This window comes from Solea senegalensis, unplaced genomic scaffold, assembly GCF_019176455.1.
Source record: "Solea senegalensis isolate Sse05_10M unplaced genomic scaffold, IFAPA_SoseM_1 scf7180000012418, whole genome shotgun sequence".
Classification (NCBI taxonomy): Eukaryota; Metazoa; Chordata; class Actinopteri; order Pleuronectiformes; family Soleidae; genus Solea; species Solea senegalensis.
This window is the reverse complement of record NW_025320628.1, coordinates 69,882-88,517: the sequence shown is the minus strand read 5'-3', so window position 1 is coordinate 88,517 and position 18,636 is coordinate 69,882. Positions and strand designations below refer to the sequence as shown.

Genomic DNA, 18,636 nt, shown 5'->3' with positions numbered 1-18,636 from the left:
GATGCTCCTCCTACACTTTATGAACAGTGAACCACAGTTCATGTCATTTACCATTTACATTTTTAAAACCACTTAAATGAGAAATGATTCATATCTGCCAGACAAAGCCTCTTCAACTTGGTTACTTTTGGGGAGTTTTTGCTATTAAGGTTTTGTAGAACGGGGAAGAAGGCCCTGGAGTCTCTGTGATGAGTTAAGTTGAACGACATTTATTTCAATATACTAAAAACAGAGGCAACATCAAGACAGGCATGTACACAGCCTGACACTACCTTTAATTCTGAAAATCAGTACTCAAGATGACAGAGATAAACATGTGTCTAATTAATTTTAGCACATGTATTAGAATCAGGAAGATTCAAACTCTTTCTGAAATAATCTGCCCTTTCTGCTCCATCCTTGCCCCAGGCTGATTGGCCTCTTACTGACAATCTTGGAGCCAACCTTGAAACTAGCTGAGTCTTAACAGTATTGTGTTCTCCTAACAACTGGACTTTCAATTCTAGCAATATCTTTATTTTTAGAATTTCTATAAGTCACTGTGACTTGCTTAGTGTGTCAGTCATTTTCACTGACATGTATACAAAGTAATTTCTTCCTATTTCTCTTGACAGTGATCTTCTTTGAGTCATGTATTTCAGTCACAATTTGCAAACATTTCTCTTGTGTGGGTGATTCTCCCTTGCCCCATCTCCTCATGATGGCTTTTTTTACATGCTGCAAATAAGATTTTAAGTAGATATCTGTACCAAAGTACTGTGTCATACAGCCCCACATTTCAACAATGACCAAGTAAACATTACCCTAGAACTGTACAATTTCAGGACAAACCCAAAAAACATGCCTGTGGTCTATATTCACAACCCTACATTGTCTTCAACATGGCTGTGTTGTAGAAATTATATGCTCTTCATTTTAGGTGTAAAAGAATCTCTCAAAATACGTGAAGACGTAGTGGAAGGTTTTTGTGCAGCCGTTAATTCTCAGAAATATTTGCACTTAATTATTTTTTCAAGCACTCTAACCACTAACCCATCATGACACCCAAGTTTCTTGCTAGCCAGAGATAGGGAGTCGATATTAATGCAGATGTTATAATGTATTGTTGGTTTGGCTGGGAAGACCAGCAGTTCAGTTTTGAAGAGGTTTAGCTGGAGATGATGGGCTTTCATCCATGCAGAAACGTCAGAGAAACAATCTGAGATTCATGCTGAGACCGTGTGGTCATCAGGTGGAATGACAGCTGGACAGATATCGTCAGCATAGCAGTGATAAGAGAAGCTACAGTTAGGCCCAGAAATATTTGGACAGTGACACAATCTTCATGATTTGGGCTCTGCATGCCACTACATTGGATTTGAAATGAAACAACTACAATGAAATTGAAGTGCAGACTTTAAGGTTTAATTCAAGGGGTTGAACAAAAATATATGATTAAACATGTAGGAATTGTAGCTATTTTTATACAAATGCACATAAAACATAACCCAAAGTAAAATGTTACTTTTCAATATTTTGTTGCAATGACTGCCTGAAGTCTGGAACCCATGGACATCACCAAACGCTGGGTTTCCTCCTTTGTGATGCTTTGCCAGGCCTTTACTGCAGCTGTCTTCAGTTGTTGCTTGTTTGTGGGTCTTTCTGCCTTAAGCTTTGTCTTGAGCAAGTGAAATGCATGCTCGATTGGGTTGAGATCAGGTGATCGACTCAGCCATTGCAGAATATTCCACTTCTTTGCTTTAAAAAAACTCCTAGGTTGCTCTTGCAGTATGTTTTGGATCATTGTCCATCTGTACTGTGAAGTGCCGTCCAATCAACTTTGCTGCATTTGGCTGAATCTGAGCAGAAATATACCCCTATACAATTCAGAATTCATCCGGCTGCTTCTGTCTTTTGTCACATCATCAATAAATTAAAGTGACCCAGTGCCATTGGAAGCCATGCATGCCCATGCCATCACACTGCCTCCACCATGTTTTACAGAAGATGTGGTGTGCTTTGGATCATGAGCTGTTCCAATTCTTCTCCAAACTTTCTTCTTCCCATCATTCTGGTACAGGTTGATCTTAGTCTCATCTGTCCAAATAATGCTGCTCCAGAACTGGGCTGGCTTCTTCAGGTGTTTTTTGGCAATGTCAATTCTGGCCTTTCTATTTTTGAGGCTGATTTATGGTTTGCACCTTGTGGTGAATCCTTTGTATTTAATCTCATGAAGTCTTCTCTTTATGGTAGACTTGGATACTGATAAACCTACTTCCTGGAGAGTGTTCACTTGAGTGGATGTTGTGAAGGGGTTTTTCTTCACCATGAAAAGGATTCTTTGATCATCCACCACTGTTGTCTTCCGTGGACGTCCAGGCCTTTTTGAGTTCCCAAGCTCCAGTGCACTCTTTTTTTCTCAGAATGTACCAAACTGTACACTCCTAACATTTCTGCTATCTCTCTGATGGATTTTTTCTTTTTTTTCAGCCTCAGGATGGCCTATTTCACCTCCATTGAGAGCTCCTTTGACCGCATGTTGTGTGTTCACAGCAACAGCTTCCAAATGCAAAGCCACACCTGGAATCAACTCCAGACCTTTTAACTGCTTAATTGATGACAGGTTAACGAAGGAAGAGCCCATGCAGACTTGTTATTTTTTTGCAGCCTTCTTAGTCAATTGTCCAATTACTTTTGGTCCCTTGAACAAGAGGTGGCTACGTATTAAAGAGCTGTAATTCCTAAACCCTTGCTCCAATTTGGATGTCAATACTGTCAAATTACAGCTGAGCGTCTGCACGTTAAGCCTATATTGATTATATAATTTTATCCTGAATATGTGTCACTGAAAACTTGTGTCACTGTCTAAATATTTCTGGGCCTAACTGTATGTGAGCGGATGATCTTGCACAGCGTGCTGGTGTACATGGCAAAGAGAGCCTTGGAGCACCCCTGTGGCAAGGCTGTGTGGTGCAGATGTGTGACCTCAGCTCAAAGGAATGCACCAGTGATAGGTAGTCTGAAGAGCAGGGATTGTCTAAGTGAATGTTCATATCACCTAGGACAGGGACATTCAACTAAAATTCTATTAGGTCCACTTAAAGAAAATTTCCTCAAGCATATACTTGAGTAGCCTAGTAGTCTGCATGTAATCAACAACTGACTGTCAGATCAAATATAGAAAGAACAATTCAAAAACATTTGACAATATTTACCATCACTTTTATACAATTATAGAGATATGTAACACTGAACATATGTATCATTATTATACTGACCTAATAGTGGGTGTGTTTGGTCAAAAACTTTGTGTTTGGTCTCATAGTGGTGTTTCACGTTGCCACGGTCTCTGAGCATATGAGACAGACTGGTTTTGTGTTTCTAGGGGGAAGAATGAACATGGATCTTCTCACGTCTTCTCTCGCTTTAACTCTCTTTTCTCTCCGTCTTCTCTCACTATAACGCTCTTTTCTTTGTCTTCTCTTGCTGTATTGCTCTTTTCTCTCCGTCTGTCGATTATTTTCTCAATTTATACTCTGAAAAAAAATCAAAGAACTTTTTTTTTATCTCAACTGAACTCTAATAGTATGTATAGAGCACATTTAAAAACAACTGAGGTTGACCAAAGTGCTGTACAGAATGACGTCAATAACAATCAGTAAAATAGAAAACATAAAAATTAAAACCATACAGTGCATAATAAAAGCAAACAAACGGGAGTCCAGGTCAACCTGAATTATCAATTAAAAAAACACTGAAATCAATTATCAGTATTGTTAACAATTCATTTAGTAATTGATTTATAATCGATTAATCGTTGCAGCGCTACTACATCCCAAGAAATATTCTTCAAAATCTTTTTAGTTTTTGAGTTATGCTGCTCATAGACAAGCACAGGCAAAAACATAACATTTGATTAACATTGTATTGTATTAAAATAGAATGTGTGGATGTTAAAATGTTTTGCTGGTCCAATCAGATGCTTATGATTCTTGATGTTTGATTCTAACAGAGGAAGAATCAGCTGAGGGAAGCTTACTGCAACAACCTGTGGGATGGAGCCAGGAAGACACTGGCTACTCTGTGGGATGGACATGGAGCCATATGGCATGGTAAGACATGGCAAGGATTACTAGTACCGCAAGCGGTAATGAACGGGTTCGAGCTCGAGGGCTTGCAAGTCTCCATGTGCCCACGTCGCCGCACGAGTCCTCTAGCTTATCTCCCGTTCATTCACTGCCTACCTAGTTATTTTCAGCTCGGACTATTTTCAGCGTTCCTGTGGTATGTTAGAGGGCTCTTCCTGTTTAAAATGGCCGACTTCCTGTTGGGTGAAAGGTGTGTCCGTAAACATGTTCAAGGACGGTCCCTTGACTCACATCAAGTTTCGTGAAGATCAGACAGTGTGAGACCTCAGACCCGTCCAGAACATGTCTGTAAAGGATGACCTCCCTACAGGAAGTAGAACTCCTGAAACAGGAAGTAAAGTCTAATATTGTCCGATCTTCACGAAACTTGATATGTGAGTCAAAGGAACGTCCTTTGACGTTGGGATCACCTTTAAACTTGCTGAGGTCACTGTGGACAAGTTGAGGATCTAAAGTTGCTAAAAACTTTTTAATAAGTATCATGTCGTACGAGAAAGGGGCCGGCAAAGTTGGTGAAAATTTTAATTTTCACCACAGTGTGGTCCCATGATGGAGGCATTTGCCTACAAATCTATCAAATCTAACATTTACAGTTTTTCAGTCAAATACACGGGGGGGCCGGGCTGGTTCAATGTTTATTAAAACTTGCAATTATTGCACATATTGAACCAATACCAATACCACAGCCTATATTGCACTTAATCATTAAATTAGCAAAACATAAATAAAATCAGTTGCAATATTTTCTCAAGGCTCTTCCAGTAACAAATTGAAAACGTTTTTCCTTCTTCTTCTTTTTAACAGGTAAACAGCAAAATGTTATTTTCCTTCAAAGCTCAATGGCAAGATAAATGCAAAAATGAAACAGCATGTTACAAAACAAATCAGTGTCCTGCTCTGATCCTCACCAATGTCTGTCTTTTATAATAAAATTAGAAGTTAGAGCAAACTTGAAAAGTGCAAAACAGTTGCATGTTTCATAGTGCCTTCTTAAGTTATACTCTTTCATAACGACACACTGTCTCCACACACAAGACACACAGGCTTTCCTTTTACTTCGGTGAACATTATTCTGCCTCCCACCTGTCTTGAAAACCCTGTTTTCACCGTCTACTTTTCTATTTGCCTATTTGGGGGAGAGGGAGATGAAAAATGACAGCAATGTTTAGTCTTCCACTGTGACTGTGATGCTGTTCATGAAGGATGACACGGGATCGCACTCGCTTGCGGGCACTCAATACGTGCCAGTGCACTTGCAGTGCATCTTGGGATTTGTAGTATTATGGTGCTGAGGGCACATAATAGTGCAAGCCGGTTTTAATAGTAACTAGTACCGCAAGCGGTAATCAACGGGTTCGAGCTTGACGGCTCGCGAGTCGCCGTGCGTCCACGTCGCTGTGCGAGTCCTCTAGCTCTTCTCCCGTTCATTCACCACTTGCGATACTAGTTATTTTCAGCTGGCTGACTTCCTGTTGGGTGAAAGGCGTGTCCGTAAACGTGTTCATTTTTGCATTTATCTTGCCATCGAGCTTTGAAGGAAAATAACATTTTGCTGTTTACCTGTTAAAAAGAAGAAGGAAAAAATGTTTCCAATTCGTTACTGAAAGAGCCTTGAGAAAATATTGCAACTGATTTTATTTATGTTTTGCTTAATTTAATTTAATTTAATTTAATTTAATTTAATTTAATTTAATTTAATTTAATTTAATTTAATGATTAAGTGCAATATAGGCTGTGATATTGGTATTGGTATTGGTTCAATATGTGCAATAATTGCAAGTTTTAATAAACATTGAACCAGCCCAGCCCTCCCTTTTTTTTATTTTTGCCCCCCGTGTATTTGACTTTGGCATTACTGCTTTATAGACATGTTCCTGACGGGTCTGAGGTCTCACATATCAAGTTTCAAGTGGATACATCAATCCCTGTCAGAACAGCATGAGAAACTGTAAATGTTAGATTTGATAGATTTGTAGGCAAATGCCTCCATCATGTGGCGAAAAATGGTATTGCATAATTGAATCACTCAGTTGAGGTAATCCTTTGCATTTTTGCCAGGCAACACCGTTAAAAGATTTCTTCTCATATTAGGCATGCATCATCTACAATGTGTTTTGTTTTTTTTCACAAATTTTGAGTATGATGTGAAGAAGTGTGTAAAAGTTATAAGGGAATTGTGAATTTGTTGTATTTTCTGTTTCTACCAGGAGGCGCTGTTTTTAAAATGTACAGTTTTTGCATAGAGTTCATCAGCCATGGTCCATCTTGAGACCCTAGCACATTTGGTTGGAAAAGGACCTTCTATCGCAAAGTTATAAGAGTTTTGAGTGAAACCTTTGCAGTGTTGTCATGGCAACACCATTGAAGGATTTGTTATCATATTATGCACACATCATCTACCATGTGTTTTAAATGTTTTCACCTATCTTGAGTTTGCTACAATAAATTCTGTAAAAGTTATATGCGAAATTGTGATTGAAATTGTGACATGTGTTATATTTTCTGTTACCACCAGGAGGCGATGTTTTCAAAATTTACAGTTTTTGCATAGACATCTTTAGCAAGGGCCCATCATCGATTGTCACTTGTTTGGTTAATATCTGACCTTCCATGGCAAAGTTATAAGAGATTGTTGTGTGTTGCGAGGAATCGTAATTTGCACCAACTTTGCCGCCCTTTTTCTTGTTCGCCGTGATACTTAATGAAAAGATTTTGATACCTTTGGATCCTCAACTTGTCCACAGTGACCTCACAAAGTTTGAAGGTGATCCCATGAAAGCTCTATGACAAGTGCGTTCACATACCATTGGTGCGAAATGGCCAAAATCTGCAAAAAATGTACTTTCAATCCAAGATGGCGGCTTTCCCGTTCGTTTTAGAGCATAGGCTGCTTTGAATTTTTTGACCGTCCCGAGCAAAGGAACGCGTGAGTACCAAGTTTAGTGCATGTACATTAAACGTGCTCCTCAGGAGGACAAGTTTTAGGGGTTATAAGAGTTTTGCCTTTTGTTGTGAAAAATATGAACGAACGCCAACTTTGGCGCCCCCTATCTCAAAAACTATGTGACATTTTAAAAAACTTTTAATAACTTTAGATCCTCAACTTGTCCACATTGACCTCACCCAGTTTAAAGGTGATCCCATTAAAGCTCTATGACAAGTGCGTTCACATACCATTGGTGCGAAATGGCCAAAATATGCAAAAAATGTACTTTCAATCCAAGATGGCGGCTTTCCTGTTCGTTTTAGAGCTTCGGCTACGCTGACTTTTTTCACCGTCTGGACCTAAGGAACGCGTGAGTACCAAGTTTCGTGCATGTACATTCAACGTGCTCCTCAGGAGGACAAGTTTTACGGGTTGTAAGAGTTTCACCTTTTGTTGTGAAAAATATGAATGAACACCAACTTTGGCGCCCCCTATCTCGTACACCGAGCGACATTTTAAAAATCTTTCAGGAACTTATGCTCGCCAACTTGTTCACAGTGACCTCACAAACTTTCAAGGTGATCGCATAAAAACTCTAGGACAAGTTCTTGTCCAGGGGGCGCTGTTTTTGAAAGTGAATATTTTCATATAGGCGTCTTCAGGGCCGGACTATCATCAATCCAAGCAAGTTTGGTTCAGATTGGACTCAGATTTGCAAAGTTGTAGCAGTTTGTTTTTTTGTCACAAATATCTGACTTTGCAGTGTTGCCATGGCAACACCGTTGAACCATTTGTTATCATAATAAGCACGCATCATCTATCATGTGTTTTGAATGTTGTCACAAATTTTGAGTTTGATACGATTAATTATGTAAAAGTTATTACTGAAATTGTGTATTTATTGTATTTTCTGTTACCACAAGGAGGCGCTGTGCTAAAAATTTACGTTTTTTTCACAAACTTCTTCAGCAATGGTCCATCATCAACCCTAGGTAATTTGGTTGGGATGTGACCTTCTATCGCAATGTTATAAGAGTTTTGTTGCCTGTGGTGAAAAATTAAAATTTTCACCAACTTTGCCGGCCCCTTTCTCGTACGCCATGCGACATTTGAACTAACCATAAGCATCGTAAGCTCCTGAACTTGTCCAAAGTGACCTCACCAAGTTTGAACGTGATCCCATGTAAGCTCTAGGACAAGTTCGTTCAAATACCGATGGTGCGATATGGCCAAAATCAGCAAAAAATGAACTTTCAATCCAAGATGACGGCTTTCCTGTTCGTTTTAGAGCATAGGCTACGCTGACTTTTTTGACCGGCCCGACCTAAAGAACGCGTGTACCAAGTTTCGTGCATGTACATTAAACGTGCTTCTCAGGCCCACGCGTTTTAGGGGGTGAAGCAGTTATTTGCCATGCCCACTTTCATTTTTTTAACGCACATTCCCCGAAACACTAACAAACGTAAATTTAACGCTTGCAAAAATTGGTGAGTTTTGGGGCATGTTCAGGGCCTCAAAAATGCGATTCAGTTGGTAGGCGGAAGAAGAAGAAGAACTCTTACGATTACGATAGGGTTCTTGCGCAACCTTGTTGCTCGAACCCTAATTAAAAATCATCCCGCGGGCCAGACATAACTCATTCATGGGCCTTGACTCTGACATATGTGCTGTAAAGGATAACCTCTCTACAGGAAGTAGAACTCCCAAAACAGGAAGTCAAGTCTAACATTGTCCAATCTTCACAAAACTTGATATGTGAGTCAAAGGACCGTCCCTGAACACGTTTACGGACACACCTTTCACCAAACAGGAAGTCGGCCATTTTAAACAGGAAGTGCCATCTAACTTAGCACATGGACACTGAAAATAGTCCAAGCTGAAAATAACTACTACCGCAAGCAATGAATGAACGGAAAATGAGCTAGAGGACTCGCACGGCGACGTGGGCGCAGGGAGACCCGCGAGCCGTCAAGCTCGAACCCGTTGATTACCGCTTGCGGTACTAGTTAGGGTTCGAGCAACAAGGTTGCAAGAACCCTATTGAAACTGGAAGGATTATTATTAGGGTTCGAGCAACAAGGTTGCAAGAACCCTATTGAAACTGGAAGGATTATTATTAGGGTTCGAGCAACAAGGTTGCAAGAACCCTATTGAAACTGGAAGGATTATTATTATTATTATTATTATTATTATTATTATTATTATTATTGTTATTATTATTAGGGTTCGAGCAACTGGTTGCAAGAACCCTATTGTAATCGCTAAGATTATTCTTCTTATTCTTATTATTATTATTCCTCCAAATGAATCGCGTTTTTGAGGCCTTTCCCATGCCCCAAAACTCACCAAATTTTGCAACCCCATCAGACCTGGTGTAAAATTACGTATATCAGTGTTTCAAGGAATGTGCGTCAAAAAATGGAAGAGGGCGGGGCTAAAAACTGACGCAAAAAACTTCTATTAGGTCATCTGCTCTCGGGTTTAACGTACATGAACGAAACTTGTTCTTATTATTCCCCCAAATGAATCGCATTTTTGAGGGCTTTCCCATACCCCAAAACTCAAAGATTTTTGTGACCGCATCAATCGTGGTGTAAATTTACGTCTGAAAAAGGTTCGGGGAATGTGCGTCGAAAATTGAATGTGGGAGGGGCCAATAAGTGCGGCGCCACCTGTCCAAATTCACCATGACCAACACAAATATCGCACATGCACGAAATTCGGTACACATGTATAGTGGGTCAGGATGAAGAAAAAATTACATTATGACCATGATCCAAACCCAACAGGAAATCCGCCATCTTGGGTTGACTGGTCATTTTTTGTCGATTTTGGCGAATTCACAGCAATGGTATTTGAACTAACTCCTCCTAGAGTTTTCGTGCGATCACCTTCAAACTTGGTGAGGTCCCTGTGGACCAGTTGAGGAGCTTACAGTATCAAAAGTTTTTTCAAATGTCGCATGGCGCGCGAGATAGGGGGCGGCAAAGTTTGTGATGATTCTGATGTTTCGCATCAGAAAAACAAAACTCTTATAACTTTGCGATGGAAGGTCCGATCCGAACCAAACTTGCTGCCATTGATGATGGGCCATGGCTGAAGACGTGTATGAAAAAACGGTGAAGTTTGAAAACAGCGCCTCCTTGTGGTGAAAGAAAATACACCAAAAAAAAGTTTTTTTACGATTTCGGGAATAACTTTTACACAGATAATCGTACCGCACTCATAATTGGTGACAACAGTCAATATGACAGCTTGTATTTCAATTATCTCCTCCTAGAGCTTTTGTGTGATCACCTTCAAACTTGGTGAGATCCATGTGGACGAATTGAGCATCAAAAGTTATCAAAAGCTTTTTAAAATATTGTATGGCGTACGAGATAGGGGGCGCCAAAATTGGAGATAATAATAATTTTTCACAACAGACAATGAAACTCTTATAACTTTGCGATGGAAGGTCTGATCCCAACCAAACTTGCTATAGTTGATGATGGTTAGTTGCTGAAGACGACTGTATTGCTGAAACGGTACATTTTGAAAACAGCGCCTCCTGGTGGTGGTAGAAAATTCTAAAAAAACAAACCGTTACAACTTTGCCAATCCTGGTCCGATCTGAACCAAAGTTGCTGGGATTGATGATAGTCCAGCCCTGAACACGTCTATATGAAAATATTAATTTTCAAATACAGCGCCCCCTGGTGACAGCAGACAGAATTACATTTATAGTTTTTGATGCTGCTCCAACAGGGATTGTTGTATCCACTTGAAACTTAATATGTGGGACCCCAGACCCTTCCTCAACATGTCCGTAAAAGGTCACCTCCCTACAGGAAGTGGAACGCCCGAAACAGGAAGTAAAGTCTTACATTGTCCGATTGACACAAAACTAGATATGTGAGTTACGGGACCTTCCCTGAACATGTTTCCAGAGACAAACAGGAAGTTGGCCATTTTAAACAGGAAGTGCCCACTAACTTTGCCGTACGTTGTCCAATTTGCACGAAACCTTATATGTCACACCAGGGACCTGTCCTGAGCATGTCTGCAAAAGATGACCTCCCAACAGGAAGTGGAATGCCCGAAACAGGAAGTAAACTCTAAGATTGTCCGGTCTGCACAAAACTTGATATGTAAGACAAGGGAACTTCCCTGAACACGTTTACGGACGCGCATTTGACCGAACAGGAAGTCGGCCATTTTAAACAGGAAGTGCCCTATAACTTTGCCATACGTTGCTGATCCCCCCCTGAAATTTGGATCGACATGTGCGGGGACGCCGCTGAGCAACAAGGTTGCAAGAACCCTATTGAAACTGGAAGAATTATTATTATTAGGGTTCGAGCAACAAGGTTGCAAGAACCCTATTGAAACTGGAAGGATTATTATTATTATTAGGGTTCGAGCAACAAGGTTGCAAGAACCCTATTGAAACTGGAAGGATTATTATTATTATTAGGGTTCGAGCAACAAGGTTGCAAGAACCCTATTGAAATGCAAAAGATTATTAGGGTTCGAGCAACTTGGTTGCAAGAACCCTATTGTAATCGCTAGAATTATTCTTATTCTTATTATTCCTCCAAATGAATCGCGTTTTTGAGGCCTTTCCCATGCCCCAAAACTCACCAAATTTTGCAACCCCATCAGACCTGTTGTAAAATTACGTATATCAATGTTTCAAGGAATGTGCGTCAAAAAATGGAAGAGGGCGGGGCTAAAAACTGACGCAAAAAACTTCTATTAGGTCATCTGCTCTCGGGTTTACCGTACATTAACGAAACTTGGCACACATGTTCATGAGGTGGGGACAGTCAAAAAAGTCGATGACGACTTCCCTGTGAATCCTACAGGAAGGCCGCCATCTTGGATTGCACGCCAAAACAGAGGCGATTTTGCCCATTACGCACCATCGGTATTTGAACGAACTTGTCCCAGAGCGTACATGGGATCACTTTCAAACTTGGTGAGGTCACTGTGGACAAGTTGAGGAGCTTAAGTCATTGAAAGGTTTCTAATAAGTATCATGGTTTTCAAGATAGGGGGCGCCAAATTGGAGTAAATTACCAATTTCTCGCAACGCACAACAAAACTCTTATAACTTTGCGATGGAAGGTCCGATCTTAACCAAACTTGTGGCGATCGATGATGGGCCCTTGCTGAATTGCCTATGCAAAAACTGTCAAGTTTGTAAACATCGCCTCCTGGTGGTGGCAGAACATCTAAAAAAAAAAAGTTACTTTTACAATTTCGGGAATAACTTTTACAGAAATTATTGTATCAAACTCAAAATTGGTTAAAGGACTCTAAACACAAGGTAGACTATGCGTGCTCAATATGATGGCGTATCGTTACATTATGTTGCCATGGTAATGATGCAAAGTCAGATTTTTGCGTCAAAAAAACACACTGCTACAACTTTGCGAATCCTAGTCCCATCTGAACCAAACTTGCTAGGATTGATGATAGTCCGGCCCAGAAGACGTCTATATGAAAATATTCAATTTCGGGAACACCGCCCCCTGGTGACAAAGACAATATGACCCTTGGTATTTGAATGAACTAGTCCTAGAGTTCTTGTGCGATCACCTTTAAACTTGGTGAGGTCACTGTGAACCACATGAGGAAAATTAGTAATCAAAAGCTTTTTAAAATGTCGCATGGGGTATGAGATAGGGGGCGCCAAAGTTGGCGCAGATTCTCATTTTTTCGTGACAGATAACAAAACTCTTATAACTTCACGATGGAAGGTCCTATACCAACCAAACTTGCTATAATTGATGATGGGTAGTTGCTGAAGACAACCACGTTGCAAAAGAGAGTACATTTTTACTACAATGCCTCCTGGTGGTGGCAGAAAGTACTAAATAAAACAAACTGTTACAACTTTGCCAATCCTAGTCCGATCCAAACCAAACCTGATAGGATTGATGATAGTCCGACCTTGAAGACGTCTACATGAAAATATTCCATGTCAAAGCCAACGCCCCCTGGTGACAGCAGACAGAACTACATATACAGTTTTTGATGCTGCTCTCACAGGGATTGTTGTATCCACCTGAAACTTAATATGTGACACCCCAGACCCATCCTGAACATGTCTTTAAAACATGACCTCTCCACAGGAAGTGGAAACGCCCCAAACAGGAAGTAAACTCTGACATTGTTTGATCTTCACGAAACTTGATATGTGAGTCAAGGGACCTACCCTGAACACGTTTACGGACACGTCTTCCACCCAACAGGAAGTCCGCCATTTTAAACAGGAAGTGCCCTTTTATTTGGCCATACATTGTCCAATCTGCACCAAATTTGATATGTGACACCTCAGACCTGCCCTGAACATGTCTGTAAAACGTGACCTCTCCACAGGAAGTGGACACGCCCGAAACAGGAAGTAAAGTGTAACATTGTCCGATCCGCACAAAACTTGATATGTGAGTCAAGGGACCTTCCATGAACACCTTTACGGACACACCTTTCACCCAACAGGAAGTTGGTCATTTTAAACAGGAAGTGCCCTTTTAACTGGGCTGTACAATGTCCGATCCGATGATGGGCCCTTGCTAAAGATATCTATGCAAAAACTGTACATTTTGAAAACATCTCCTCCTGGTGGTAACAGAAAATACAACACATTTCACAATTTCAATCACAATTTTGTATATAACTTTTACAGAATTTATTGTAGCAAACTCAAGATAGGTGAAAAAATTTAAAACACATGGTAGACGATGTGTGCATAATATGATAACAAATCCTTTAACGGTGTTGCCATGTCAACACTGCAAAGCTTTCACTCAAAACTCTTATAACTTTGCGATAGAAGGTCCTTTTTACAACCAAATGTGCTAGGGTGCACATTTGGGTGCTAAGATGGACCATGGCTGACGAAGTCTATGCAAAAACTGTACATTTTAAAAACAGCGCCTCCTGGTAGTAACAGAAAATACAACAAATTCACAATTCCCTTATAACTTTTACAGACTTTTTTGTATCATACTCAAAATTTGTGAAAACAAACAAAACACATGGTCGATGATGCGTGCCTAATATGAGAAGAAATCGTTTAACGGTGTTGCCATGGCAAGATGCAATGGATTACCTCAACTGAGTGGTTTGTTCATGTAATACCATTTTTCGCCACATGATGGAGGCATTTGCCTACAAATCTATCAAATCTAACATTTACAGTTTCTCAAGCTGCTCTAACAGGGATGGTTGTATTCACTTGAAACTTGATATGTGAAACCTCAGACCCGCCCTGAACATGTCTGTAAAGGATGACCTCCCTACAGGAAGTAGAACTCCCGAAACAGGTAGTAAAGTCTAACATTGTCCGATCCACACGAAACTTGATATGTGAGTCAAGGGACCTTCCCTGAACACGTTTATGGACACGCCTTTCACCCAACAGGAAGTTGGCCATTTTAAACAGGAAGTGCCCTCTAACTTAGCACAGGGACGCTGAAAATAGTCCCAGCTGAAAATAACTACTACCGCAAGCGGTGAATGAACGGGAGATGAGCTAGAGGACTCGCACAGCGACGTGGGCGCACGGCAACTCGCGAGCCCTCAAGCTCGAACCCGTTCATTACCGCTTGCGGTACTAGTTATTATTAGGGTTCGAGCAACAAGGTTGCAAGAACCCTATTGTAATCGTAAGAGTTATTAGGGTTCGAGCAACTTGGTTGCAAGAACCCTATTGAAACTGTGAAGTTTATTCTTATTATTATTATTATTTTTCCTCTAAATGAATCGCCTTTTTGAGGTCTTTCCCATACACGAAAACTCACCAACTTTTGCAAGTGCATCAAACCTGGTGTAAATTTACGTCTGAAAGTACTTCGGGGACACTGCGTACAAAATTGGAAGTGGGCGGGGCTTACGAAAATGAAAAACAGCTTTCATCAGGCCGATTTTTCTCGTGTTTCACGTACATGCACGAAAGTTGGTACACATGTTAAGCATGTCAGGACGGTCCAAAAAGTCCGTGCTGGCGCCTCTGTAAGTCCTACAGGAAGGCCGCCATTTTGGGTTGAACGGCCATTTTTGGCCTATTTTGGCCATTTCGCAGCAATGGTATGTGAACGAACTTGTCCTCGAGCTTTCATGGAATCACCTCTAAACTTGGTGAGGTCACTGTGGACAAGTTGAGGATCTTAAGTTATTAAAATGCTTCTTATAAGTATCATGGTTTTCAAGATAGGGGGCGCCAAATTTGGGGAAAATTACGAATTTCTCGCAACGCACAACAAAAGTCTTATAACTTTGCGATGGAAGGTCCGATCTTAACCAAACTTGTGTCGATCGATGATGGGCCCTTGCTGAAGATGCCTATGCAAAAACTGTCAAGTTTGTAAACATCGCCTCCTGGTGGTGGCAGAAAATCTAAAAAAAAAAGTTACTTTTACAATTTCGGGAATAACTTTTACAGAAATTATTGTATCAAACTCAAAATTGGTTAAAAGACTCTAAACACAAGGTAGACTATGCGTGCTCAATATGATGGCGTATCGTTACATGATGTTGCCATGGTAATGATGCAAAGTCGGATTTTTGCGTCAAAAAAACACACTGCTACAACTTTGCGAATCCTAGTCCCATCTGAACCAAACTTGCTAGGATTGATGATAGTCCGGCCCAGAAGACGTCTATATGAAAATATTCAATTTCGGGAACACCGCCCCCTGGTGACAAAGACAATATGACCCTTGGTATTTGAATGAACTAGTCCTAGAGTTCTAGTGCGATCACCTTTAAACTTGGTCAGGTCACTGTGAACCAATTGAGGAGCTTAAGTTATCAAAAGTTTTTTAAAATGTCTCATGGTGTAGGAGATTGGGGGCGCCAAAGTGGGTGTAAATTCCTATTTTTCACAACAAAAAGCAAAACTCTTATAACTTTGCGAAGGAAGATCCAATCCCAACCAAACTTCCTATGATTGATAATGGGTAGTTGCTGAAGGCGACTATATTGCTGAAAACAATACATTTTGAAAACAGCGCCTCCTGGTGGTGGTAGAAAATACAAAAAAAAAAAAACTGCTACAACTTTGCCAATCCTGGTCCAATCTGAACCAAACTTGCTAGGATTGTTGATAGTCTGGCCCTGAACAAACCTATGTGAAAATATTTCAAGTCAAAATCAGCGCCCCCTGGTGAAAGTGGACGGGCCAAAAACCTGCTCCACCCCCTAAAACTTGTGGTCCTGAGAAGCACGTTTAATGTACATGCACAAAACTTGGTACACGTGTTCCTTAGGTCGGGCCGGTCAAAAAAGTCAGCGTAGCCTATGCTCTAAAACTAACAGGAAAGCCGCCATCTTGAATTGAAAGTAAATGCTTTGCTGATTTTGGCCATTTCACACCAATGATATTTGAACAGATTTGTCCTAGATCTTTCATGGGATCACCTTCAAACTTGGTGAGGTCACTTTGGACAAGTTGAGGATCCAAAGGTATCAAAATCTTTTCAATAGGTATTATTGCGTAAGAGTAAGGGGCCGGCAAAGTTGGTGAAAATTTTAATGTTTCGCCACAGGCAACAAAACTCTTATAACTTTGCGATAGAAGGTCACATCCCAACCAAATTACCTAGGGTTGATGATGGACCATTGCTGAAGAAGTCTGTGAAAAAAACGTAAATTTTGAGCACAGTGCCTCCTTGTGGTAACAAAATATACAAAAAAAAACAATTTCGGTTATAACTTTTACAGAGTTAATCGTATCAAACTCAAAAATTGGGAAAACATTTAAAACACATGTTCAATGATGCGTGCTTAATATGATAACAAATAGTTCAACGGTGTTGCCACAGCAACACTGCAAAGTCAGATATTTGTGACAAAAAACAAACTGCTACAAATTTACGAATCCGAGTCCGATCTGAACCAAACTTGCTTGGATTGATGATAGTCTGGCCCTGAAGACGCCTATATGAAAATATTCACTTTCAAAAACAGCGCCCCCTGGTGACAGCAGACACTATGACGCCTGGTATTTGAATGAACTAGTCCTACAGCTTTTGTGCGATCACCTTTAAACTTTGTGAGGTCACTGTGGACAAGTTGAGGATCTAAAGTTATTAAAAGTTTTTCAAAATGTCGCATGGTTTTCGAGATAGGGGGCGCCAAAGTTGGCGTTCATTCATATTTCTCACAACAAAAGGCAAAACTCTTACAACCCGTAAAACTTGTCCTCCTGAGGATCACGTTGAATGTACATGCATGAAACTTGGTACTCACGCGTTCCTTAGGTCCAGACGGTCAAAAAAGTCAGCGTAGCCGAAGCTCTAAAGCGAACAGGAAAGCCGCCATCTTGGATTGAAAGTAAATTTTTGGGAGATTTTGGCCATTTCGCACCAATGGTATGTGAACTAACTTGTCATAGAGCTTTTGTGCGATCACCTTTAAACTTTGTGAGGTCACTGTGGACAAGTTGAGGATCTAAAGTTATTAAAAGTTTTTCAAAATGTCCCATGGTTTTCGAGATAGGGGGCGCCAAAGTTGGCGTTCATTCATATTTCTCACAACAAAAGGCAAAACTCTTACAACCCGTAAAACTTGTCCTCCTGAGGAGCACGTTTAATGTACATGCACTAAACTTGGTACTCACGCGTTCCTTAGGTCGGGACGGTCAAAAAATTCAAAGCAGCCTAAGCTCTGAAACGAACAGGAAAGCCGCCATCTTGGATTGAAAGTACATTTTTAGCAGATTTTGGCCATTTCGCACCAATGGTATGTGAACGCACTTGTCAAAGAGCTTTAATGGGATCACCTTCAAACTTTGTGAGGTCACTGTGGACAAGTTGAGGATCCAAAGGTATCAAAATCTTTTCATTAAGTATCACGGCGAACAAGAAGAAGGTCAGGAAAGTTGGCGAAAATCACGATTCCTCGCAACACACAACAATCTCTTATAACTTTGCCATGGAAGGTCAGATATTAACTAAACAAGTGACAATCGATGATGGGCCCTGGCTAAAGATGTCTATGCAAAAACTGTACATTTTGAAAACATCGCCCCCTGTTGATGGCAGACAATATGACGTCTGGTATTTCGCTACAACAACAAACTCTTATAACTTTGCGATGAAAGGTTAGATCTTAACCAAACTAGTGACGATCGATGATGGGATCTTGCTGAAGATGCTTATGCAAAAACTGTACATTTTAAAAACAGTGCCTTCTGGTGGTAACAGAAAATACAATTTCACAATTTCCCTTATAACTTTAACAAATTTCATTGTATCATACTCAAAATGAATGAAAACATGTAAAACACATGGTAGATGATGCTTGCTGAATATGATAACAAATCGTTCAACGGTGTTGACATAAGAACACTGCACAGGACCCACTCTACTGAGTGGTTTGTCAGTGCAGTAACCTTTGTTCGCCACATGATGGAGGCATTTGCCTACAAATCTATCAAATCTAACATTTACAGTTTCTCATGCTGCTCTGAAAGGGAAAGATGGGGCAAAAGGTACTGCAAGAGGGGCCAAGGAAAAAAAAAACAGGGAAAATGGGAAGAGAGAAAAAGTAACAGAGGGAAAAAAGAGAAAATGCACCCTAAATTCTTATACC

The 18,636-nt window shown here is 40.4% G+C and overlaps 1 protein-coding gene across 6 annotated transcripts in view; it reads left to right on the top strand.

The window, feature by feature from the left end:
* tmem68 (transmembrane protein 68) overlaps positions 1 to 18,636 on the top strand; it is a 51,650-nt gene that overhangs the window by 3,634 nt on the left and 29,380 nt on the right. For all 6 annotated transcript variants that reach the window (XM_044014824.1, XM_044014825.1, XM_044014821.1 and 3 more), the window contains one exon: positions 3,992 to 4,091. In XM_044014824.1, coding sequence (XP_043870759.1) covers positions 3,992 to 4,091 — 100 coding nt within the window. The remainder of the gene's footprint in view (positions 1 to 3,991; positions 4,092 to 18,636) is intronic.